Source organism: Aspergillus japonicus (genome assembly GCF_003184785.1).
Source record: "Aspergillus japonicus CBS 114.51 unplaced genomic scaffold BO86scaffold_7, whole genome shotgun sequence".
NCBI lineage: Eukaryota > Fungi > Ascomycota > Eurotiomycetes > Eurotiales > Aspergillaceae > Aspergillus > Aspergillus japonicus.
This window is the reverse complement of record NW_020291644.1, coordinates 445,562-469,721: the sequence shown is the minus strand read 5'-3', so window position 1 is coordinate 469,721 and position 24,160 is coordinate 445,562. Positions and strand designations below refer to the sequence as shown.

Below are 24,160 nucleotides of genomic sequence, written 5' to 3'. Positions count from 1 at the left end.
GGATATCAAGCACAAAGGAAAAGCAAAATAAAAGGATAAAAAGAGAAAGCAAGAAACAGAAAGCCAAATACTGTCAAGCGACGGTAAAGATCGTGCAGGTCATGGTCTTTATAATTCAGCCTCAACGTCGTCATCCATGCTTTCGGTCTGTTCATCGGAGTCATCCACACCAGTCTCAACTGCGACGGGTTCGAAGTCACTCGCACGGGAGGTCAGGCTGACATATTGTGACTCCGCACTCTCCATGGCTGCTTCGACGTCCTCCGGATCCTCGGGGGATTCTTGCTGTTCATGCGCTGGGTTTGGCACGTCGGGGGCGGCATGTGCAACAGTCGGTTCGGAAGCAATTTCCTCAGTCACCGCAGAAGCAAGAGTAGTGGTCTCGTCGAGTGGAGTAGCTGCTGGCGTTGTCAAAGCATCATCAATGACGCTGACTGGTGCCGAAGGTGCCGCCATGCTCGATGCCGAGGATGATACCGAGGATGATACCCCGGATGGCCTCGGTGTCTTGTAGATGGCGCGGAGTTGTTTCATGATGTCTTCGGCGAACTCAACATCTTTGCCGACAAGCAACCCCGAAATGAGTTTCTCGATAGCCTCCTGCTCTTCGGAGCCCAGGTGGCCTTCCTTGGCTTTTTGGGAAGAGAGAACTGCTGCGGCCACGCCCCATGCTGCCTGGTCGGATGCATCGAGGTTGCTGGTGCCGGCAACGTCGGCCGGGTTATCCAGTTGCTCGGCAGTGAACTCCGCGGAGGCACGATGGTTCTCGAAAGTCTCGGGGCTTGTCTGGGATGTCTCGTCCAGAATGATTTCATCAGCAGTGTCTTCTTCGGGAGTGGCGGGCTCTGGAAGTGATGGCGGAGGTTCAGATCTCGTATCAAAGTTGTCGCTCGCTTCCCGCGCAGAAATCTTCCATTTGCCGACTTCCCTCAATCTCGCAAGCTCCTTCGCAGCATCCTCAGCCACAACCATTCCTCGTGACAATGTTTCCTCGGCAGCTGAGACCGCTTCTTCGACCTTAGCATGTTTGATGCCAAAGGCGATAAATTGATCTTTCCAATCCTCCATTTCTGCTTTGAGTGCGTGGTATCTGGCCCAGTCTTTGTAGGTAACACCATCCATCGACGCCCAGCGGATGCCCACCTCTTGAAACCCAAGATCACGAACATTATCGAGAACTTCGAGGGTAGAGTTGACTGCGGCATGAACGCGACGCATTAGCTCATTCTCGAACGAGTTGCGCCATTGCCGGAGAGCGTGAGCACGGCCTCGGATGGAGATTGCGGATTCTTTGAGGTTCCTCAACAGCTCCTCTTGGGCAGCCTTTTCAGCTCTGGGGAGTTCTTCGTAGGGCAGAGATTCAGCCAGGGTGTTGATATGATGCTTGAGAGCGATGATCTCATTCTCCACAACCGCCTCCAGCCCGGTGACCAATTCCTCGCCATGGTCTACATTTTCCTTGGAGAGGTAATCAGAGACGACCTCTTGCAGAAGCTCCTCAAGGCCCTCAAGGCCATTCTTAGAAGCGACGGCGAACTTTTCTTGCCAAGCGTGTAGGTCACTCTCGACTCTCTCGCGTCTTTGGGCTTTCTGTTCCTCGGCCGAAAGTGTGAGCTGCGGCGGGGATACCACGGTGGTGGATGACATGGTAGCAGTTTCGAATTGGGTAGTTCTCAGAGATGTGGTGCCTAGGACTGAAGAAGCAAGAACCGACTGATCCGGGAAACTCCTGCTGGAATGTGAGTAAATGGCCACGAACCTGCGTTTCCGACATGGGCACTCACGCATTGGCGTCATCCACAACATTTCGAGGCCCCTTTCCCTCGCGGTAACTGGCCAGCCTCTCGCCAATTTTGACGAGTTGGGGTTCTACATTCTCCCAGTAGAGACTGGCGATCCTGGGCCATAGAGTTCCCTTGATGAACTGGATAGTAATAGACCATGAGTTCTGCGCGTTGGGCAGAATCGTGGTAGTAAGGATATCCTGCCCCGATGCGAATGTCTTTCCGATGTATGGCTGGTACTTGGCGCCAAAGGGTAGAAGATAATCGATAAAGACGGATCTGACCGCGCCACTAGCCTTCCTATACGGCGGCAAGGCGAATTCCTCGGCACGCTGCACATATGGGTAGATTTCCGACAGGTACAGCGTGTTCGTCTTGTCCTTGACCGCATTCAAGTGTGGGGCCACTCGCGCCTCCCATTGATCCTGACCATATAATTGCGCCTTGTTTAATGCGGGCACACCATAAGTTTCATAGCCGCGTCTAACGACGCGAGACGTGGGCGTATAAACTTTTTCGTTGACGATATGCACGTACGGACGGGCCATTTCAACATAGGGCGCACCGTACGCATTATAATACGGGGTTATATGGGGCTCGAGGTGCGATCGAGCGATTAGGTACGGTTTGCAAACTCGGGGCGAGGCCCCATCCAGTTCGGAGAGCTGGGGTGGGCAGCGAAGGAACGGCGTTAATAGCGCATACCATATACAGAGCCTGACATGAAGAAGATGGGGGAAGATCGTCAGGTCAGCGAATGTGCGACAACAATAGGTCCCATCAACAGAGTGAAACTCACCGGACCACCAGCCCTATCGTCCACCTAATCGTGTTCCTTTTCCGTTGCCTGGGTCTGCTGTCGACCGTCACAGCAGGACGACTAGGTCCCTCCACCACAAAGCCGTTCTTCGTGGTGGCCATCGTCTCGTCTCCCATTTGCAAGGAGTGCTTGGGTTCGCAAATTTCTTATCGTGTCGTATTGCGCGTTCAGGTTGAGCGAGTTGGTAGGCAGTGATGTTGGAGCAGAGAAGCCTAAATCATCACGCGAGATTAATTAGAGTCCTCGTCGAGATAGGGATTTCGCCCCTGGTGGATGTATGACGAATGGGCAATGGTAGCTCTTCTCGGAATCGGCAGTTGAGAGACCCTGTAGAAATCCGCACGCGCAATGGAGTCGAGAGTCTTGGCACAGGGCCTATGCACGCCGGATGGTGGGTATCACAGAGAGTAAATCTTTCCGGCTGCGTAGGAGGCGTAGTTGCTGCACACAAACAAAAACAAATGAATGACGATCAAAAGGCAATTAACACGTAGTGTCGTAGGACTTTGGGAGAATGGTAGCAGTAGGAGATGAAGCGAGCCCTTGGCCGCGATAATGCAAGAGCAATGATGTTTTGCTTAAGAGATCCCTCGGCGCAGTGAGGTCATTGCTCTATGTGTGGCGCCAAAGTGGTGCACTCTTACAGGACGTAACTTCGGGATCAGCACAGGCCGGGCCCGGATGGCAGCTCTTGGCCTAGTCCATCGGTACGGTACCGTATCAAGCTCACATTGGCCCTCTACAACATACAGACTCTGGAGTAATCCGTACAGGTCGTGCCAATGAAGAGATATCTGCATCGAATTCATGTTGACTCAGGTCATGATCAGTTACATTAGCTAGGCAATTTACAAAATCGGTCACGTAGATGTAGTGTGGGGTTCGCGTGTTAGTACAGCAAATGTCAACTCTTTCCAGGTTATACTATCTTTTGTCAGCAACTCGTTGGTGGTGATATGGGTTGAAGCTGGAGCCAGGATATCAATTGACGTCAGTGTGGCCGAGTGGTTAAGGCGATTGACTCGAACCTTAGTAGGTCCCATTCTTCTAAGGAGATATCAATTCCATTCGTGGGCGTAGGTTCGAATCCTACCGCTGACGGTTGTCAAACTTTTTTGTGTCCGCGCTTTTTGTAGACCACCTCAATCAGATCATGTCTCTGGTTCTCTCTGTCGAGCGAGAAGGAATGTTTTAAAGGTATAAACTTGTGGTCCTGGTTAAGAGTCTATAGCAGGTATATAGACTCGTGTCGTGGTATTGGTCTCATCGATGTGACAGGCTAACTAACACGTACATATTCGTTCCATGGTTTGGTGTGAGGGACGCGGCCCGAAAATATATCAGCACGACTTCGATCTGCGAGTGGCAAGGCAAGTCTCGGGGAACTTCATAGAACACAACTGCAGCAAAACAAATAATCGTACTAGAATCATCCAATACAAACCATCTTGACCAGATTTGCAGCAGTCGGCACATAACCACACAGCATCTGATCCCCCATACCCCCGGCTTCTTACCCGGCCATTCTCCCCGGTACTTGCATTGGAGTATCATAGTCAGAATGACGCGGGAACAAGACGCCAGCAGCGCTGTAGATGAGAGGAACATGTAACAGAATACCTCCAATCCTGCTTATAACGAGCATACTGCAGAACACAATCGCTTTAAAATTGCTTGTCCTGTTTCGAAACCATTTACCAATCATCCAAAGGCCATACAACTTACTCGTCTTACTTATAACCAGAAGCGTAGCACAACAGATGTAACACCCTTCATCAGAAACATTAAGACCCGAGTAATGCAACTGACGCAAAAGGTCATCACCGAGGATCAGAAAACCATGATATGAGTTAAGACACCAATGTAGTGCTACTGGAAACCCTCAAGAGCAAAAAAGAAATATTTCGTCAGCGACAGGATTCGAACCTGTGCACACGAATGTATCAGATTTCGAGTCTGACGCCTTAACCACTCGGCCACACTGACTTGTTGTTGAGTTTAGTTCCCGTTCACAAAATAAAAAGAGTCAGTGATGGCAGGTTGCCTGGTGTGGCGCCGTGGCTGAGTCAGTCGTATTGCGGGAACTCGCCTGTCCCAACTTGATGTACCCCAGCATCACATCATCCCAGCATCAAGCCAACCAAACTTCACACTCACTTGAACAGTCAAGGCAGAATTGCGTCTCACCCAGAACTTTGGCCGATGCGCAACCATTTCCTTCCATCCCGCCAGACAGGAATAGCCTATCAATCAAGTCCTCGCTTACAAGCATATTCCCGACACACCTCGACGGTCTCAAATGCTCGATGAACATGATACCTGAGTGAGAGAACACTGAAGGACGATAGGGTCGTCGCATCGAATTTGGCCGAAACTATGGAGTCTGCCAACGAATCTCCCCGTGATTTCACCGGCTCAGCACCTTTTCCGGATCTCATGAACGACCCAGTCTACGACACGAACCACAAAGGAAAAGAGAGGGAGTTTGACGAACCGGACACCTGTCGGATATGTCGTGGGGAGGGAACCCCGGAAGAGCCGCTCTTTTATCCCTGCAAATGTAGTGGGAGCATCAAGTTCGTCCACCAAGCTTGCTTGGTAGAATGGCTGTCCCATTCGCACAAAAAGCACTGCGAACTCTGCAAGACACCGTTTCGCTTTACCAAATTATACGATCCCAATATGCCACAGAACCTCCCAGCTCCGTTGTTCTTCAAACAAATCATGATTCATAGCTTCCGTACTGTCGTCACATGGCTCCGTTTCATTCTAGTCGCATTTGTCTGGCTTGGCTGGCTGCCATGGTCTATGAGAGCGATCTGGAGGGCCCTCTTCTGGCTTGCAGATGGTCGTTGGACTGGTGCTGACAATAACCATCCACCCGGCATAGATCTCGTTGTAGCGAATGGCACTACCACCACTATTATTCAAGCCGCTACAGGAATGCCCCGATCGACGACTTCACAACCCAGCACCGCCGACGTCTCGTCAGTGCAGTCTCCAGTATCTTCCCTGTTTGGATTTGCTTCAGGTGAATCATTGCTCTTTATCCTCATCAAGAAAGCTTTCTCCGCACTTTTCTCCCCTGCAATGTCGACTGGGTCTGCTGGAGCCGAATCCAATGTGACTGCCGCAACATACAATCCAAGACGTCCCTCGTGGTTATCCGATGTCAAGTTCTTGAATACTCTAACACCGTCTCCCACCATCAACAACATTATCATCGATACATTGGAGGGCCAGCTTATCACCCTACTTGTCGTTACTACATTCATCCTGATCTTTCTCATCCGGGAATGGGTCGTACAGCAGCAGCCCATGGCTAACTTTCCCGAGGGAGAGCGCGAAGCAGCTGTTCAGCTCATAGCGAATAACCGTCAGAATCAGCCGGTAGAGAATGTGGAGCCCGCGGAAGATGCTGCTTTGCAACCACAGGATGCCGAGTTGGACGACGAACCTGCAGAAGATGATGACTTCGATCGTGCCTTTAACATGCAGGCAAGCCCCGCGGTTGACTTGAATCAATTCCCTAGGTCATCGCCGTTCCACCCCGAGAGTCGCGGTGGCCTAGAATCTTCTGAGTCCCAAGGCCTTGAACCTTCGCGATCGTTCCAAAACAACGTTGAAAGCGACGGCGAAGCGGAGTTGGATTTCCCACCCGAGCAGCCATACGCTCAGACCTGGCCTGGTGTGGATACCTTTAGAGACCTCTGGGACCGGGGCCATGGCGATCCCGAACAGGTACTGAGAATTGTACGCGATGAAGGTCGCCAGAATGACCTGGGTTGGATTGTCAATGCTATGAGCAAGGTCCAGCGTAACGAAGACCGCCAAGACCAATGGAGACGGGACCAGTCGCTTGAAGCATCTTCCAGCACTCACTTCGATGCTGGTATGACTCAACCTGACGATGCTTCAGCCCCGGAACATTTTGACGATGATCGCGCCTTATCATCAGCAATCACTCGGCCCTGGAGCTTCGCAGAGGCGGTTCAAGGCAATGCAGATATCGACAGACTAGAACGGCACCCGGACTTCGATGGCTTCCGACCCAATTCTTATCACGCCGCCGAGCGTGAGCCTCCCCAAGAGACCACACTCCCAACCATTGATGCGCCGCAGATGGGTGATCAGACTAGTGCCACGAATTCTAACCAGGCTGACCCCGCCAATGATCACGAACAATCAAGAAACCGCCCAAGTGCGACTGAAGCTGTTCGGCCTATCGATGCTCACCACAAAAGCTTTGTTGCTTGGCTGCTTGATTGGTTTTGGGCAGATGTTGGGACTGATGACCAGGCCCAGGACCAGGACCAGGCTCAAGATGATGACGAACAAGTAGTAGTTGACCCTGAGTTGGAGGCACCATTTGTCCCAATTCAGAATAACAGACGTCTTGCTGAGGATGGTGCACAAGATAACCAAGGACCCATGCAGGACCTGGACGTCGATGGCAATGACCTCGATGCGGTGGAAGATGGCGAAGATCTAGAGGGAATCCTCGAGCTCATTGGTATGCAGGGCCCAATCTTCGGTCTTCTTCAGAACGGTGTATTCAGCGCCCTTCTGATCTCTTTCACGGTTGCAATTGGTATCTGGCTTCCCTATCTTTGGGGCAAAATCGCCCTTGTCCTCCTGGCGAACCCAGTGCACCTGATTGTCGGTGTACCTATGACTGCTATATCCGTCGTCGCGGATGTCGCGCTTGATACCCTCATCGGTACTTTGGGCTACATATTGTGGTTGGGCAGCCTGATCTGCGAGACATTGCTTGGGCCATTCAGTGCATTTGCTCCAGTGGCCGATTGGATCCCCAAAGCCAAGTCCGTCACCAGCGCGTCGTTATCGCTCATTGATGCCAGTGAGTCCCGTCTACTGAACGCCCTCCAATCGTTTTTCGTGTTTCACGAATCCGACGTCCCTATGTTCTCCGTACTCTCGCACCACGCCCTCAAGATTCATCAGGCGCGCATCTCTTTTTTTGTTGGATCAGTTTTCTCTGTCGGCAAATTTATTTTGCAGGACTTCCCTCTCCGACTGTTAAATGACGGGCTTCCCGGAGCCTTCTCTTTTGGTCGCGAGACCCTCGACTTCAGTGGTCTGATGAAACAAGCACGCGACCAGATCTACAGTCTTGGGAGCCGGATTCTTTATACTTCAAATGGGACAAATGTCTTCATGGCTAGCCTAAACGGAACCTCGCCTAATGGCATCAGCATTTCCCACGAATTAGCCGTTTGGGATACCAAGGACCGGGCCATCGCCATTCTGCTGGGCTATGTACTAGCATCGGTCGTTGGATTACTCTACCTCCGTGTAACAAATCTTCTCTCGGGCGCGGAGCGTCGCCAGAGGGTTGAGGGTCTCATCGCGGACGTGATACATCAGGGTGGCGGGGTTTTGAAAGTGATTCTCATTATTGGGATCGAGATGATAGTGTTCCCATTGTATTGTGGCTCTCTACTCGATGTTGCGCTGTTGCCCTTGTTCGAGAATGCTACCATCGCATCGCGTCTCGAGTTCACGGCCTCCTCGCCCTTGACATCGCTTTTTGTGCATTGGTTCATCGGCACTTGCTATATGTTCCACTTTGCTCTTTTCGTTTCGATGTGCAGAAAGATCATGAGGAGTGGCGTCCTTTGTAAGTCTACTCCTACTTTTCGTTTTTTGGCCCTTACTGACCACCATGCAAGACTTTATCCGCGACCCTGATGACCCAACATTCCACCCTGTGCGCGATGTCTTGGAAAGGAATATTACAACCCAGCTGCGCAAAATCGCATTCAGTGCCCTAGTGTATGGCGCGCTGGTCGTTATCTGCCTTGGAGGTGTGGTCTGGGGTTTGTATTATGGCCTAGATGGCGTTCTCCCAATCCACTGGTCTGCCACCGTCCCTGTATTGGAGTTTCCCGTCGACCTATTGTTCTACAATTTCGTGATGCCATTCGCTATCCGATCTCTCAAGCCATCTGACGGGTTACATGGGCTCTACGATTGGTGGTTTCATAAGTGTGCTCGCTTCTTACGCTTGACCAACTTCTTTTTTGGAGATAGACAGCCGGATGAAGAAGGTCGCCATGTCGGACGGAGCTGGTGGGGACTGTTCTCACCCAATATGGAAAACCCTCCAGCCAGCGGAACCGAGGCTGCAGACAGTGGTGAAAAGTCTGACAGCACATCAATTGTTCGTGACGGCAGATTTGTACGGGCTCCTGCTTCGGATCAGGTCCGCATTCCCAAGGGCAATAAGGTGTTCGTGGAGGTGACCGAGAACAATGAGAGGCTGGATGGAGTGCCAGACACGGATCAGGGATTGCACGGCCGGGCTAATGAGATGTTCACGAAAGTCTACGTGCCTCCAAACTTCAGAACCCGGATTGCGGCCTTCATCCTACTCATCTGGGTGTTTGCTGCAGCTACCGGTGTAGGCATCACTATTCTTCCCCTGATTATTGGCCGGAAAGTCATGAATTCGAGCCTTCCCCACCGGCCATTAAATGATATCTATGCCTTTTCAACTGGCTTGAGCATTGTCGGTACTGCTGCCTACATCGGCTTTTACAGTCGGACCTTCCTTGCTAGGGCCAAAGAGCGGTTGAGTCTCTATCTGCAATCTCCCCAGCAGGTCTTCTTCGGAATCAAGAATGCGCTTCATGATGTCATCCGACTGCTATATGTCTTCATTGCATTCGCAGTCGTGTTACCATCTGCATTCGCTCTGGTCATGGAACTCTACCTTTTAGTGCCCGTGCACACCTATCTTGGAGGCCCACAGGCACATGTGATTCATTTCGTTCAAGACTGGACACTTGGCGTCCTCTATGTCCAAATGGCCGTCAAATTTGTAGGGTGGAACCCTAGATCCCGGCAGGCTGCTGCGCTCAATGCCATTTTCAGGGATGGACGGCTGAAGCCTAACGCCAAAATCGCCACGCGGGGTGTCTTGCTCCCCGTCACACTCTTCACCGTCATTGCTGTCTTGGTACCACTTTCCATGGGATTTGTCATGAACTCGACTATATTCTCTGGTACACCGGAGGCGCAGTTCAAGGTGTACCGCTATGCGTATCCGGTGACCCTGATGTTGAGTTTGATTGCGTGGCTCGTCTGTCTGGTACGCCGTCAAGTGGAGGTTTGGAGGGTGAATATCCGCGATGATGTTTACCTCATTGGCGAGCGGTTGCATAACTTCCGTGACAAGCGAACTCGAGACGTTAGGGGGGTCTCTCGGAGAGTCATCACCGGGTGATCCTGATCAGGCATCAGCCATGGAAAAGTGATCTAGGCTCCCGTCCTTTCGAGCATCTCGAGAATCATTCTCGCTCTGTTTCCTTGTACATCAATTGCGTTTGATAAATAGATATTTTATGAATAAGATCTTTCTAGGCAGATAGTTTGCTGGATAGCTAGACAGTTGCGTACTGTTGTAGGCACTAGTAGGGCCGCCTTTCAGATGGACACAGATTGTCTCGAATCAGATAATTTAAGTGAAAATTACTGTGTAATTCCGGATTAGTATAAGTAGATTGTGATCGAAGATGGCGATGTGGTCCTTGCACTGAGCATGCAATACTAGATACCACTGCAACCTTACTATCTAGTATCTAGTAAGGTATGCACCAAGACGTCCCCAGTCATACCAAGCCCGGCTGCCGAAGTGCAAAGGCGGGATGATCCGCCATCGGGGCTGAGTCAGCCGACTAAAGTGGGTGCGCACAGCGCACGTGCCTCTCAGCCCGCTCCGGTGGAGTTTGCGCGGGCAGGGAATGGCGGCTGCCTGTCGGCTTAGCGGCGGAAATTTGGTGGGATCTTCAGGCCAAAAGAGAAAAGCAACTGGCGAAAACTGCAACTGTGGCTTGGCACCGATGAGGCTTTGCAAGCACTCGCCACTCCCTATTGGTTAGGCAACAGGATTCCCACTTGGCCGCCTTCTGTTAGGCGTTTCTATTCTCTCTCTATTCTTTAATTCCTCTCTCTCTTAGTTCATTTACCACTCTGCTCACTCACTCATTCTTTCACGCAACTTCCTTTCTTTTCTTCCTCCTCTCAATCTTCATTCATCTCTTCCCCCTCCCCTACCCGCGACTTCTCACCCCCCCGCCGTATTACACTATACCCGCTGCAGACCATGTGTCGCCAATAGCAGCACATAGTTGCACTCGCCGCCCTCCCCGCTCTGCAATGCTGTGAGGCTATAGTTCCCGCTTACCTTCGTTCAACTTGATTCCGGACTCTGCGCGCCAAGATGTCCGTTCTTCGCCATCATGGAGGCGCCTACCTCCAACGGCGTCTTACCAAAATGTACACAGATACCAAGACCTCGTGTGAGAGTGTGACCACGGCCTCCAATGCAGTCGACGACCCCGAGTTGATCAATCTGCATCGGGATTTCAAGACGCAGAGAGACAGGTTGCTGGCCTGGGGTCTGGACTGGAGCGATGCTAGTGCCGCCCAGCCCAACGACATCGACGAGTCATTGACCCAAGCGGGCTACAGTGATGTGGTTGCGAGTGTTATGTCTTCGATCCAGGAGCTGCTCAATGAGGCCGAACGTCTGCAGCATGGCGATGTTGCCTTTGATATACCCCCCAAAGGCGGTACCAAGGCCGATGCGCCGAAGAGCAGTCTCAGCAACTTGCCAGTCAAATCGCATTGGACGAGCGAGGAGATCAGTCGCTCCAAGACTCTTCTCGCCGATCTGACCGGCTGTATCGATACTCTTTACGACCTGTCGCGCTCACGACGAGACATGAACGCCAACATGGCGGCTGGTGGCCAGGCTGCCGCTAAAGGCCGATCTCGGCCCGCGGCGCCTACCGACTACTCGCTTCTCGACACCAAAGCATATCACGGAGCATCCTTCGACAGTAAGCAGGCATATTTATCCCCACAGGAGCCTTTTGACTATTCGCCATCGTCTACATTGCAAGGAAAGAAGTTCGACAAACTGCCGCTTGGCAAGGCTTTTTCCTCCGTGAACAATTATGTCATTGATCGTACTAAGTTGCAGCTTGCCGGCGCCTCTCATGACAATAATCCCCCGCCATATGAGCAGGTGGCTGCCACCACCAACTCCAGAGCCGTCGGGCGTATGCCAACATCAGCGTCACCATTTCTGCAAGGCACAAGAGACTCCTCGGTGACCATTCTGGTCGAGTACACGCCCATGATGCTTGAAGCATCTGGACCAGGTACCTCTCCGGAGAAGAAACGGCTAGACCACGTACATCAGAGTCTTGAACAACTCGTTCAAAATGCTCGCGTCTCTCACCTAGGCTTGATGAGGTTTCTGGGCTATTATGTCGACATGCCCAATTCTCGTTACGCGTTTATTTACCAGATGCCAGTCGACTACTTCCCCTTCTTGCAAAACCCCACCGATCTTCTCAACGGGTTGAAGCCAAGGACTCTGGTTTCGATGTTCCAAGCGGGCGACGATTATCAGGTTCCCAATCTAGAGACCCGATTCCGCTTGGCGTACGATCTTTTGATGGCGGTCCTGCAGCTGCGGAGCCAGAATCTCGTTCACGGAAACATTAACAGCAGCAATGTCCTCATTTTCCCTGGCCTGACAACTTCGAACAGCAACGAAGTAGGACTGACCGAGAACCTTCGTCGTCCGTACTTGACCTCGTTTTCCCATTTCTCCAGAAATGGCCCGGCTTCGGAGCCCTTGTCCTCTAGCATGTATCGCCATCCGGACGACAAGAGATCAATCCATGACGATGCTGCCTGGGCATACGATCTCTACTCCCTCGGATTAGTACTGCTGGAGATCGGACTGTGGAATCCGATCAGTCGCATCTGGAAGATGAAGTATAACAACTCCATTTTCAAACAACGGATAGAAAGTGTTTACTTGCAAAAGTTGGCACCAAAATGCGGTAGTGCATACCTCCATGTGGTCCAGCTTTGTCTTGATGCGCCGAACTTTCATCTCTCTACACAGCCGTTCGACGACTTCGAGCTCCGAGTGCCCCAAACTTTTCATTACCCTGTCCTGGATCTGTCGGCCCCTGACAGCATTTTCTCCTTCTCCATGAACTTCCTCTACACGATGTGCAAGATCATGTGGTCCTGCTGCAGAGTAGACATGTTCTCGGCGCCTGATGCTGAGGAGTTGGATGATTACCTTCCGCTCGCTCTGGTCCCTGGGTTAGGCCCAGCTGCAGCAGAAGCGCCCATGCGCGAGCATCACTCCACCCCGGACAACCTGGCAGCATACGAAACCTCATTTGTACCGCTTCCTACTTCAGAAATCAGACCGATGCGAGAACAATCAACTACAGATGATCGGAGGGTGCGGAAACGTACGTTCAAAAAATTGTCCAATGTCGAGATTCCCCAGGATCATCTGAATAGTTGGAACTTCCATATGATGCCACGACTGAGGAAGCTACTACAAAAGATCTTGAAAGAATCCACCGAATCTTGCAGTGTCACACTCATGATGACCGGCGAGTCGGTGGACAATGCCAGGACGACGATCTGTGTTACTTGTGCCAGCACCAAGAAAGTCAGGGCGGCTCTCAAAAAGTACTTTGTTCTCGACAGCGACGATTGGGATCTTATTGTACTCCGAGGTGATGTTCAGCGGTCCAAGGTACCCCGCAAGAAGCGTCGCAAGCCGGCAAGAACCGGACCTGACACTCCCAACTCGCCTGCATATGCCCAGCAAGATCCAAACCCTTGTTATCAAGAGCGGCCCCTTTGCGGGGCATCGATAGGCGCTTTCATGAATGAGGAGCATTTGCCGCCCGTCACCTACGGCGGGGCCATCATGGTCGATGGTATGCCATATGGCATGACGGTGCATCACATGCTCGAGTCACCTAGCGATCAAGAGGAAGACGATGACGAGCATGATGACAGTGGTCCCCTTCGGTCTGCGGGGAACTGGCCCCGAGAAGGGACGACGCAGCAAAGTACGCAGTTCATGTATTCCTGGCGTGACGACGGTCGATCAGATGTTGCCTCAGACCTCGAATTGGAGGTTTCCGAGGACGAGGATGACGATGATCAATCAGTTACGAACAGCCTAGACGAGAATTACGACGACTTCGACCTTTCTGAAGGCTACTCCACTGATGAGGATGACCCCAACGCAGATGACCCGTATGATGATGAGGACGCAGCATCAGTCGGAGACACATCGGGCGTGGAACCCGGGGACGAGCCCCTGTTGTTTGTTACACAACCCGCGATCGATGATGTCGACGAGAACTTCTTCCCGTCTCTGGAAGATCGAGACGACGAACACCTGGCCTCTCACTCTTTTGGATTCGTCCATGCGTCTTCGGGCGTTCGCCGCTGGACGCGCAAGGGGCTCAGACACGAGATCGACTGGGCGTTGATCAAGATCAACGATGATCGCATCGATGTCCGCAACGTGGTATTCGATCGGACCGCGCGCCAACACCCCTACCAGCAGAGACACGGCGCTCCCGGTCAGCTTGAAACCATCCACCTCAATAACATAGCTCGACTGGAAGACCTTGGTGGCCTCAAGGTCCATTGCTGCGGACGAACCAGCGGCCTCCAAACGGGCCAGATCTCCAAAGCAATGACGCTGGTCAAACTGCACGGGCGCCAGACCTTTTCCATCAGCTTTTGCGTGGATGGGAATTTCGGAGGTAAGTGAGTTTGTCGGCTGCCCATCTTCGCCCCGTTTCAGTCATTAACTGTTCTCCGTACCTTTAGTCCCCGGCGACTCAGGCGCATGGGTCTTCGAAAAACACACCGGGCGCGTCTGCGGACACGTGCTCGCCTGGTCCGAAAAGAGCCACACGGCCTACATCGCCCCGATGGAGATCCTGCTTGAGGATATCGCGCGCACCCTCAACGCGACGTACATCTCTCTGCCCGGGAATAACCGCGACGGGGCGCTCTCGTACGCCTTGCCGCAACAGCCGATCCCGGCACCCGATCACTATCACCATCACCCCCAGCACCCGCATCCGCACCAGCTGGCCCCGAATGCCCGATACAACGCCCCCCTCCCCCTCCCCGACCAACTCCCCGTGGACTTCGGACATCTGCGTCTCGACGACCGCCATCAAGGCCACCATCCGCCCGGAAGAGGCAGCGGCAGCGGCAGCGGTTCCGTTAACCCCGGCCGCGGTCTGCGTGAAGCCGCCGCAGCCAATCCGTACGGCGGGATGGGCGCCGCGCCTATCCTCTCTCCACCCCGCAGTCTTGAAAGACAACTTGCCTGACCTTGTCCTTCATCTCAACCACCACCACACCCTGACCTTTCCACCTTATTTTTTTTCCCCCTCAAAGATACCCCACAACACCACATGACACCCCTAACAAACTTCCCCTGATGACCCTCACGAGTGGCTTTTCGAAGAATAATACCCCATCTTGTACCTGCTATAACCCATGCTTTTTGCTTGCTTGCTTGCTTGCTTCCCTGCGAGCTAGCTGTCTGTCTGTGCGTGTCCAATCAATCAATATCCAATCCATCTAATTCAATCACAATCACAATCATCTTAATCCTTCCTAAAACGCCTGTTTTTCGGCCCAAGCAACGCGGCCAGTCGAAAAACTCTCTGGTAGCGTAGCACAGCACGTAACCCCCCCCCCCTCAAACTAACGGAAACACGGCAGGTGGCTCCTCTCATATACTTACAGTACCCATCCCATCATGCATCTATCTGCCTCCATCCAATCATAGTCACAGTCACAGTCACAGTAAACAGTCAACAATAACCAATCCCCCAAATCTATCCATCGAAGGATATCTTCCCGCCATCTGCAGCAGGCCAGTCACTTGGTCACTTGCTGGTGGTGCGTAGTACTGTACCAGTAACCAGTAGCAGTAACCAGTAAGTTAGCCAGTAGCAGTAGCACCAGCATAAACCAGTTAAGTTAGCCAGTAAAGAGCGGTAGCGAATTGCCAACTCTTACCCGGTAGAAGGTACGGAGCGAGAGCATTGAAGGCTCGTCTCCCCCAAACCCAAACCCAACGCATCGATACTCAATACACTTGTCTCTACAGGAGGGGGGGCGGGAGACAACAATCTGTTTAAGGTGAGGTGCAAGGGTACCACGGTACCAATCTCCTCCTCCCCCTCAGCCCCGGCCCGTGGGCAGCTTGGTCTTCGTCACCAGAAATTGGTTTGTGGGCACCGATCAAATGCATCCATCCAGTCCAGCCTATATACAGAGCGGAGGCGACTGCTATGGCGAAGTCATACACTGTCTCCGGGTTTTCAACAAATTCGTTTTCCCACAATAGAGGTGTGTCTGCTTCGGTCTGCCTGCTGGGACTGTGCGCATCCTCAAACGTGGATATCCTGAAATGATAGAAGAGTAGGAAGTTTCTAGTCTGCGTCTGTCCATTCTGCTATCCAGTAATCAAGACTAACGTTATGCAGAAGAAGGGTGTTTTCCAACGTGAGGACAAACTTTGTGTCGGCACCGCTATAAAGGTAGCAAGCACAGCAGCACTTGAATCATTACTAGCACTGTATTACTAGCACTGCAATCTCAAAGCTTACACGACAAGAAAGGAATTGTTCAGAACAATGCATTTGCAAAGGAGTATGCTAAAGGTAAAATACACAAAAACCAGATGCTGAACTGAGACCAAAACAGACATAAAACATAACCGGGTGGTATATGCACCATCGTCACCCATCATCGATGAAACAAGACCAAGCCACACCATGCACACTCTTCACCCTAACATAAAAATGAACCAAAGATCACAAACCCCTCCTTGTATGAGAATGCCCGACCTTTATACCAAATAGTTCATGATAAGAACAAAACTAGAAAATGCGGTCTAACTGCATGGAAAGGGGCACAAAAGAAACTTCGCGGCATCTTTCCTTTAGTTACCAGCCAAGAACTTGAGAACAGCCTCCTTCTCCTCGACAGGAAGCACGCTCAGAACTTGCTGGACACCCTTGAGACCACCCTCCTTGTTGTTGATCAACAACTGCGCAACCTCGGTAGCGATGTTCTCCGTCTTCAGTGAGTCGACCTTGGTCTGGATCGCCTTCTTGTTCTCCTCGTACCACATGGCCACGCGACGGTCGTCGTGCTCCAGCTCGTCGTCAAGGAGGCCAGTCCATCCGTGCAGAGTGCGGAGGTGCACCGCCCGAGCGGACTCAGTCTGGGCAGGAGCGCTGGCGTCAGCAGCAGCGGGGATGGCAACAGTGCCGTCGCGAGCGGCGGGAGAAGGAGCAGCAGTGACCATGCGCTTGACGATCAGCTCCTCGCTCAAACGGCGGCGGAGGCGCCAGTAGAAGAAGCGACGAGCGTTCTTCCAGGTGAGTGCCTGGCGGATGGTGTTCTTGGCCTGCATACGTCCGGCGCGGTCGTGGAGATCGGCGAATTGGAGGGCAATCTGCAGGTACACAGGCAGAAGTTGCTCCTCGCGAACAGCCATCTTGGCCTTGATGTCCGAAAGCTGCTCCTTGCTGAGCGAAGTGTCCTCGAGAGAACGACGAAGCTCGCCGTAAGTAGGGTCCAGACGAGCCATGGTGTCCAGCTGCTTGTCACGGCGGTACTTGATGTTGACGATACCCTCGGGCTCGAGGACACCACCACGGGCTTCCTCGTCGGCGTACATCTCCATCTGGTCAGGGTTGATGGTGGGATCGACGACGACCCAAGATCCACCACGAAGCTCACCGTAAGGCGGGATGTAGATGAAGATGGGCTGCTCGTACTTGACGAGGGCGTCGACAATGTAGGAACCGTACTTGAGAACCTCGTTGTACATATCACGTTGACCACCAGAGAAACCTCTCCAGTTAGCCAGGATCATAACAGGCAGCTGTTCACCGTTGTTGAAGTCACGGAGAGCCTGGGCCGTCTTGAAGGCCGAGTTAGGGTACCAGACACCACCAGCCTCAGTGCTGATCATCTCCATGGAGTCGGGGTTGGCAGGGTCGGCAGGAGTGACGTTCTCAACAGAGCGAGTCTCAACAGCGATGACACCCATGGGAATACCACCAAGTCTAGCACGACCAACAACCACAGTGCGAGCCCATCCACCGAGAGCTTCCTCGAAGGAGCCGGCGTCGAACAGACCAGGGAGGAAGCCCTCATCGTCCTGCTTACCAGCAATGAGCCAGCGGGGATCATAGGGCTGCTTGTTGGGAGGGTAGTAGTCCACGTCACGGTCCCAAGTATCAAACCAGGGGCGGATAGGGATAGGAGCGCCCTTCCTGTCAGGGACAAACGACATCCACTCCACAATCTTCTGTACACCCTCAAAGTCATCAGTAGCAGTCATGTGAGACACACCGTTCTTGTACATGATCTGGGTACCACCCAGCTGCAAGTTGGAGGTGTAAACCTCTCTGCCCAGCAGCTTGTTGATGGCGGGGGCACCAGTAAGGATGATGGGTTGGCCTTCGACCTGGATAGCTCTCTGTCCAAGGCGGACAAGGTAGGCTCCAATACCGACGGAACGGCAGGTGACCAGGGTGATGGTGAAGATATCCTCGTAAGCCTTCGAAGTGGCACCAGCAATGAGACCAGAACCCTTCAGACACTCAACACCCAGGCCATCCTTGGCACCGATGATGGTGGTGATCTTGTGGCGTTCTTCACCCTCGTCGGTAATGAGCTCGGTGATGACCTCCTTCTTGCCGCTGGCATCCAGCTTGCTCTTGACTTCTGGAGTGAAGTAGAGGTACTTGAAGCCGGCCTCAGGCTTGCTTGCGTCATTCCAAGCAACGGAGAAGTAAGGAATGAGCTCATCAGCCATACCGATACGAGCACCAGAGTTGGCAGAAAGGTAGATGCGAGGAATGCCAAGCTTGCGGGCCAGCTCGGTACACTTGTGGAAGAACTTGTCTTCCTGGGGACCGAACGAACCGATCTGGAAGGTGATGTCGTTGGCAACAATGATGAAGCGTCTGCCTCGAGGGTACTCGGGAGTGCGAGCAGTGACGATCCAACCAACCATACCGTGAGTGTTGGTACCAGGACCGCGAGAGATCTCGACCAGGTTGTCGGTATCGTCCAAGACAAGCTCGCTGTAGTCAATGCATTCACCGACAGGAGGGCGCTGCTCAGCCAGGGAGGGGATCTGCTCGACGGCCTTGGTCCAGCTGTTCTGGAAGGCCTGTCTGAAGAGCTCAGGGAAGTCATAGACGTACTGAGTACCCATGAGGTGGGCCTTGTAACGCTTGGGCTGAAGCCATTCCTTGGTAGGGTAAGGAGTGGACACGGGACGCAAGTGCATGGATCCGAGCTTGTTGCTGCCACCATCAATGCTGTGGAAGATCCATTCACCCTTCTCAGACTTCTTCTCGATGTAGAGCTCAACCTGGATGATGAAACCAAAGGTGTTGGTGATGATTACGCGCAGGGGGAAGGGAACACCGGTGGCGGGATCGGTGCAGAGGATGCGGATCTCAGCACCAGTGACACGCAGTCTCCAGAGGCGGCGACCGAAACGCTCCAAGAAGCCGTTCAAAGCCTGCTCAACATCCTTGGGCTGGAGGTTGAAGACGGGCGAGAAGTTGATGAAGATGTGGTTCAGATCGGAGTTGTTGTTGCCAATAATCTCCAGAGCATCCAAGATGTCATTCATCAGGCGGTCAGCCTCAGAGATCAGGTATTCCGCAGTAGGGATGTCATCACGCAGGCGGCCGGGACGCACGACAGCACGGACGAAGTAGCGCTTGTCAACAGCCTTGTCATTCTCGGGACCCTTGCCGTAAGCCTCGTAAATGTGGATGTTACGGTTCTCAGTGAAGACAGGCTTGATCTTGAACTTGGACAGACGTCCGAGTTCAAGCTGGAAGGCAAGGGCAGGCTCGTTGTGGCGGATACTCTCGTCCTCCTCGTAGGCGGGGCCACGGAAAGTGAAGTAGCCGGGGTAGATACCGTTCTTGCCACAGATGAAAGTGACACGGCGGATACGGCGAGCAAGCAGCTCCTCCTTCAGGTCCGCAAGCAACTCGTTGGCCTGGGTGACGATCTGGTTGTCGTCCAAGTCCTCGACATCACGGATGGCGATGTTGAGAACGTTGTTCAACTCGCCATCAGTCTCAACGCGGGGAGCAGGACGGCGCTTGCCCTCCAGGTTGGCGAGCAAGCCATTGTCACTGGGTCTCTTGGCCTTGGAACCAGCCCGGGGGAAGACCTCCAAAGCACGAGGAAGATACTCGGCAGCGTCCTCCAAGTACTGAACCGGGAAGATGACACCCTTTCTCATGGGCTCGTTGCCATCGCCAACGAGGTAAGACATATCGCTGATGGAGTTGATACGCTTGAAGGGGTTCAGCTCGGCAGTAGGAGTGCTGGGGGTCGAGGGGTCGGTGGTGGAAAGAGAGCCGAACTCAGGCTGACCAAGCTTGCCGAGGGTGAAGTCCCAAGAGAGAAGAGGAGGCTCACCAGCCTGGTTGTACTGAATGCCCTTCAGGGTGTAGGCACGGTAAGCACGGCGCACGTACACCTCGAGGGCAGCGAGAGTAACCCAAGCGTCCTGGTGCACGAAGAAGCGGGGCAGCACGTCAAAGACGGTGTACTTGGAGTCGACCACCTCCTTCAGGACAGAGAAGTCGGGCTCACGGTGATCCCAGCCAGTCTCACCGTAGCGAGACTCAACAACAGAGGAGCGAAGAATGAGTTCCATCTGAGACAGACGCTCCTCCAAAGAGGGAAGGGCGCACTGAATGAGAAGCTCACGAGCCTTGAGAGTGACCTTGGCGGCAGAGCGGGACTCAAGCTCAGTAAGCTTCTTGAGGATAGGCTTGAAGTACTTGGCAACGTTGCCAACACCAGGCTGGTTGGGACGGTACATGGCCAAAATGGCGAGGACCAGGTTGTTCTTGGTGCCAATGCGGCTGTGGGACAGCACAGTCTGAACGACGCTGGAGATGTCCTCCTTGTTCTCTTCACGGAGCTTCAGAATGGCATCCTCGTCACGGAAGTTGCGGCCGGCGAACAGCTTCTCAACCTCGTAGTACTGCTCCAAGAGTCCAATGAAAACGTTGAACTCGTGAGCCTTGAGACCATCCATGTACTTGTTGATGACGTGCAGCAGAGGCGAAAGAGTAGTCCGGAGGATCTCGGCATCGGCAGGGTTGACGTTCTCCTCAATGAACTTCTGGATAGTCTTCTGCAGCTGCTTGGCAGGGAACTCGGCCTTGCGGGCGCGAGCACGGTCAACCACGTACTCCAGCTGGCCATCAAGCTTCTGGGGCATACGGGAGTGCAGGGCGGAAGACTGGGCGTTCCACTCTCCATAAGGAAGATCAGGGTTGCGAAGGACGTCGACCAACTCCTTAAGGGTGGAGTTCATGATGACCGAGTTGTCGTAACCCTTCAAGATGTTCTCGAGGATGCTGTGCAGCAAGAAGAAACGCTGAGGGGGCTTGTTACCGACAACCTGGGGAGGGCCGAGATCAGGCAGCTGGCCAGTGAAAGGCTGAGCGTGCTTGACGCGGGACGGGTCATCGAGGGCGAGGATACCCAGGATGTCACCAGCCTCCAGAGTGGCTCCGGGCTGCTTGATCAGCTGGACGATGCCGTCCTCCTGGGCGATGAGGGGCATGTACATCTTCATGACCTCAACTTCAGCGAAAGGTTGGCCTGCCCGAACGTGCTCGCCGTTCTCGACGGTAAACTTGACGAGCTTACCGGGAGAGGGGGTGCGGAGCTGAGTGGGATCGTTCTCCTGCTCGAGCAAGCAGGTCTTTCCGTCCACGCTAAGACGGGTGGCGGCGGGCTCCTCCTTCCAGTAGACGTTGTGACTGCGTCCGTTCAGGAGAACCAACAGACCGCCATCGGCCAGCGCACGAACACCGACGGAGCACTTGGAGCCGTTGATGAAGAGGTGATAGCTGTCGACACCGGCGCGGGTGGCGGTGAACTTATACCGCATACCCTCGTAGATGAAGTCCACGGGGAAAACGGTCTTCAGGACGTCCTTGGAAGGCACCTGACCCTTCTCCAAGCCCTTGCGGTACTCCTCCACACCAGCCTCGCTGGCCTGGTGGGCCTTGGTCACGGCACCACACAGAACGGCCACGATGGGGTCCGGACGCTCCGCAGTCAGCTTGTTGGAGATCAGCTGGTCAAGCCATCCGGTGGTGATGGTGTTGTCCTCGAATGCGGGAGTCTCCAGCAGCTTGATCAGGTATTCGACGGTCGTACGGAAATCACCACGGATGCTCAGTTCCTTCAAGGCGATAACCATGTGCTTCCGCGATGCCTGACGGTTCTCACCGTAGGCGAAGATGTGACCAAACTGACTGTCCGAGAAGCTGTGGATACCACCGGAGGTACCGACGGAGAAGTAACCCCAGACGTTGGACGAACTGCGGAAGTTCAGCTCGTGCATGGTACCGCTGGAAGGCTTGAAACCCTCGCCAGGGTCCTCGGAGGTGATACGACAAGCAGTGGTGTGGCCCTTGGGCTGGGGACGACGCTGAGTCTTGAAGCTCTCCTCGCTGGAGAAGTCAAAGTCAATCTCGCCGGAGGTGTTGGGGTCGACGCCGTAGAGCAGACGGATATCACGGATGCGGTGGAGGGGGATACCCATGGCAATCTGCAGCTGGGCGGCGGGCAGGTTGACACCGGAGACCATCTCAGTGGTCGGGTGCTCGACTTGGAGACGGGGGTTCAGCTCCAAGAAGTAGAACTTGTCGTCGGCGTGAGAGTACAAGTACTCAACAGTACCAGCGGACACGTAACCGACCAGGCGACCCAGGCTGACGGCAGCGCGCTCCATGGCCTGGAAGGTGATGGGCTTGGCGATGGTGACGGGGGCCTCTTCGATAATCTTCTGGTGACGACGCTGGACGGAACAGTCACGACCGAAGAGGGAGATGTTGTTGCCATACTGATCAGCCAGCAGCTGGACTTCCAAGTGACGGGCATTACCGGCGAGCTTCATGATGAAGATCGGGGAACCGGGGATCTCGTTGGCGGCAGCATTGTACAGGCTGACGAAATCGTCCTCGCTCTCCACCTTACGGATACCCTTACCACCTCCACCTTCAGAGGCCTTGATCATGACGGGGAAGCCGATTTCCTTGGCCTTTTCCAGACCCTCTTCCGGCGAGAACGTGCAACCCTGCTTGTAGACCTCATCGTCGACGGTCACGATACCCTGGTCGTCGACTCTGACTTCGTCGACCCCGGTTCCAGACCATGGGATACAGGGGACACCTGCATGCTGTGCGACGATGGTCGAGGAGATCTTGTCACCCAGCGAGCGCATGGCCGAGGCGGGGGGACCAATGAAGATGATCTTCTTGGGGGAGGCGGCGAGGGATTCGGGAAGACGGGGGTTCTCGGAGGCGTGACCCCAACCGGCCCAGACGGCGTGCACGTCCATGCGCTCGGCCACATCGACAATTAAGTCGACGTTGGCATAGTTGTTGTTATTCGTACCACCGGGAACCTGATGTGGTCGAGAGCTGTGAGTGACATGCGCGTGGTAAGCCCGTCGAACTGTCCGGGAGCACATACCTCGACGTATTGGTCCGCCATGCGGATGTAATCTGCGTTTGCTCGCAGATCTTCGGGCGTGGCCATGACTGTGAACTGAATGGCCCGCTCGTTGCCGAACGTCTCGTAGGCCCATTTGCGAACGGAACGGATCTCCTTGACGGCAGCGATACCGTTGTTGGCAATCAGAACCTGACCGTGGCTCGCTGGTTAGTGACAAGAATCCCCAACCTCTCATCTCTCCGCACTTCTTCCGGGACAACTCACCGAGCTGATGACGGAGTGACCCTCATGCTTGGCCACGAAATCCCTGACCGCACTGGGAGGAGCAGCGTCGAGGTGGTTACCACCAATGAAATGTGAGGGAATGTTGGCGGCTTTGGAGCCAGCCTGGCCGTTGACGGCACCGTTGGGGGCGCTCATGATGCAAGAGTTGGGAGGATTAGGTATTATAGAAATCCCATGCAATGGAATGCAAACAAATCACTCAAAAGAGAGGGAAATTAAAGGTCGCGGGAGAAGCGTATGAGGCGGAAAGAGGAGGATGCAGGCGAGATCGGTAGAGACAGGGCGCAACGAATTGACCGGCCTGGGAGGAGAGATGGCGATGGAAGGGAGGCGCGACTGGCGGAGATTGTGAAGAACGCCCTCACCGTTCTTAAAAGTGGAGAATTGGCGGGAGTGAAGAAGGGGAGGAGAGGGAGATTATTTGCAATGTTCTGAGGCTGAGACAAGGTGAGCAAAACCAAGTCAGCTGTCAGCAAGCAGTAAGAAGAAGAATTGAAAGGAGGGAAAGAATGCGCGATGCGCTAGGGAGGGGGAGAAAAGTAGATTGGAGGCAAAATAAAAAAAAAAAAAAAATAGAGGGCGAGTAGCGTAGCAGCTGGAGGGGAGGGAATGGATTGGATGGGGAAAGAAGTGGGAGGACTGAGGGAGGAAAGTCTGGGTCCGGAACGGAACTTACTGTAACTAAACACACCTGCGAGAGAGGATGTACAGTATGTACTGTAGTAGTTGGGAGAGAGGAAAGGGAGGGAGGAAGGGAGAGGGTGAGGGGAGGATATAGATAGATGGAGAAGAGGCCGGACCGGCTTTCAATTGGGAATTACAGAGGAGAAAGAAGTGG

General features: G+C 53.6%; 4 protein-coding genes and 1 non-coding gene across 5 annotated transcripts; 2 read left to right on the top strand and 3 right to left on the bottom strand.

The window, feature by feature from the left end:
* Positions 1–108: 108 nt before the first annotated feature.
* Positions 109–2,705, bottom strand: BO86DRAFT_305513 (uncharacterized protein; the record flags this gene model as incomplete). Its single annotated transcript, XM_025667659.1, has 3 exons — positions 109–1,726; positions 1,785–2,501; positions 2,584–2,705. 3 exons carry the CDS (start codon positions 2,703–2,705, stop codon positions 109–111), a joined length of 2,457 nt encoding a protein of 818 aa, XP_025530899.1.
* Positions 2,706–4,509: 1,804 nt separating this feature from the next.
* On the bottom strand, positions 4,510–4,590 carry BO86DRAFT_t74. Its single transcript has one exon. It is a non-coding gene; the product is annotated as a tRNA-Ser (tRNA).
* A 140-nt stretch (positions 4,591–4,730) lies between these two features.
* Positions 4,731–9,962, top strand: BO86DRAFT_332320 (E3 ubiquitin-protein ligase SSM4). The gene is made up of 2 exons (XM_025668778.1): positions 4,731–8,245; positions 8,298–9,962. Exons 1-2 carry the CDS (start codon positions 4,981–4,983, stop codon positions 9,851–9,853), a joined length of 4,821 nt encoding a protein of 1,606 aa, XP_025530898.1. The 5' UTR covers positions 4,731–4,980; the 3' UTR covers positions 9,854–9,962.
* Positions 9,963–10,589: 627 nt separating this feature from the next.
* BO86DRAFT_386540 (uncharacterized protein) lies at positions 10,590–15,114 on the top strand. Its single transcript, XM_025671363.1, has 2 exons — positions 10,590–14,237; positions 14,305–15,114. The coding sequence occupies exons 1-2, from the start codon at positions 10,904–10,906 to the stop codon at positions 14,817–14,819; spliced, it is 3,849 nt and encodes a 1,282-aa protein (XP_025530897.1). The 5' UTR covers positions 10,590–10,903; the 3' UTR covers positions 14,820–15,114.
* A 1,247-nt stretch (positions 15,115–16,361) lies between these two features.
* Positions 16,362–23,620, bottom strand: BO86DRAFT_210983 (acetyl-CoA carboxylase ACC1). Its single transcript, XM_025666840.1, has 3 exons — positions 23,302–23,620; positions 23,056–23,226; positions 16,362–22,987 (listed from the first exon to the last, which is right to left on the bottom strand). Exons 1-3 carry the CDS (start codon positions 23,455–23,457, stop codon positions 16,445–16,447), a joined length of 6,870 nt encoding a protein of 2,289 aa, XP_025530896.1. The 5' UTR covers positions 23,458–23,620; the 3' UTR covers positions 16,362–16,444.
* Between the last annotated feature and the right edge of the window lie 540 nt (positions 23,621–24,160).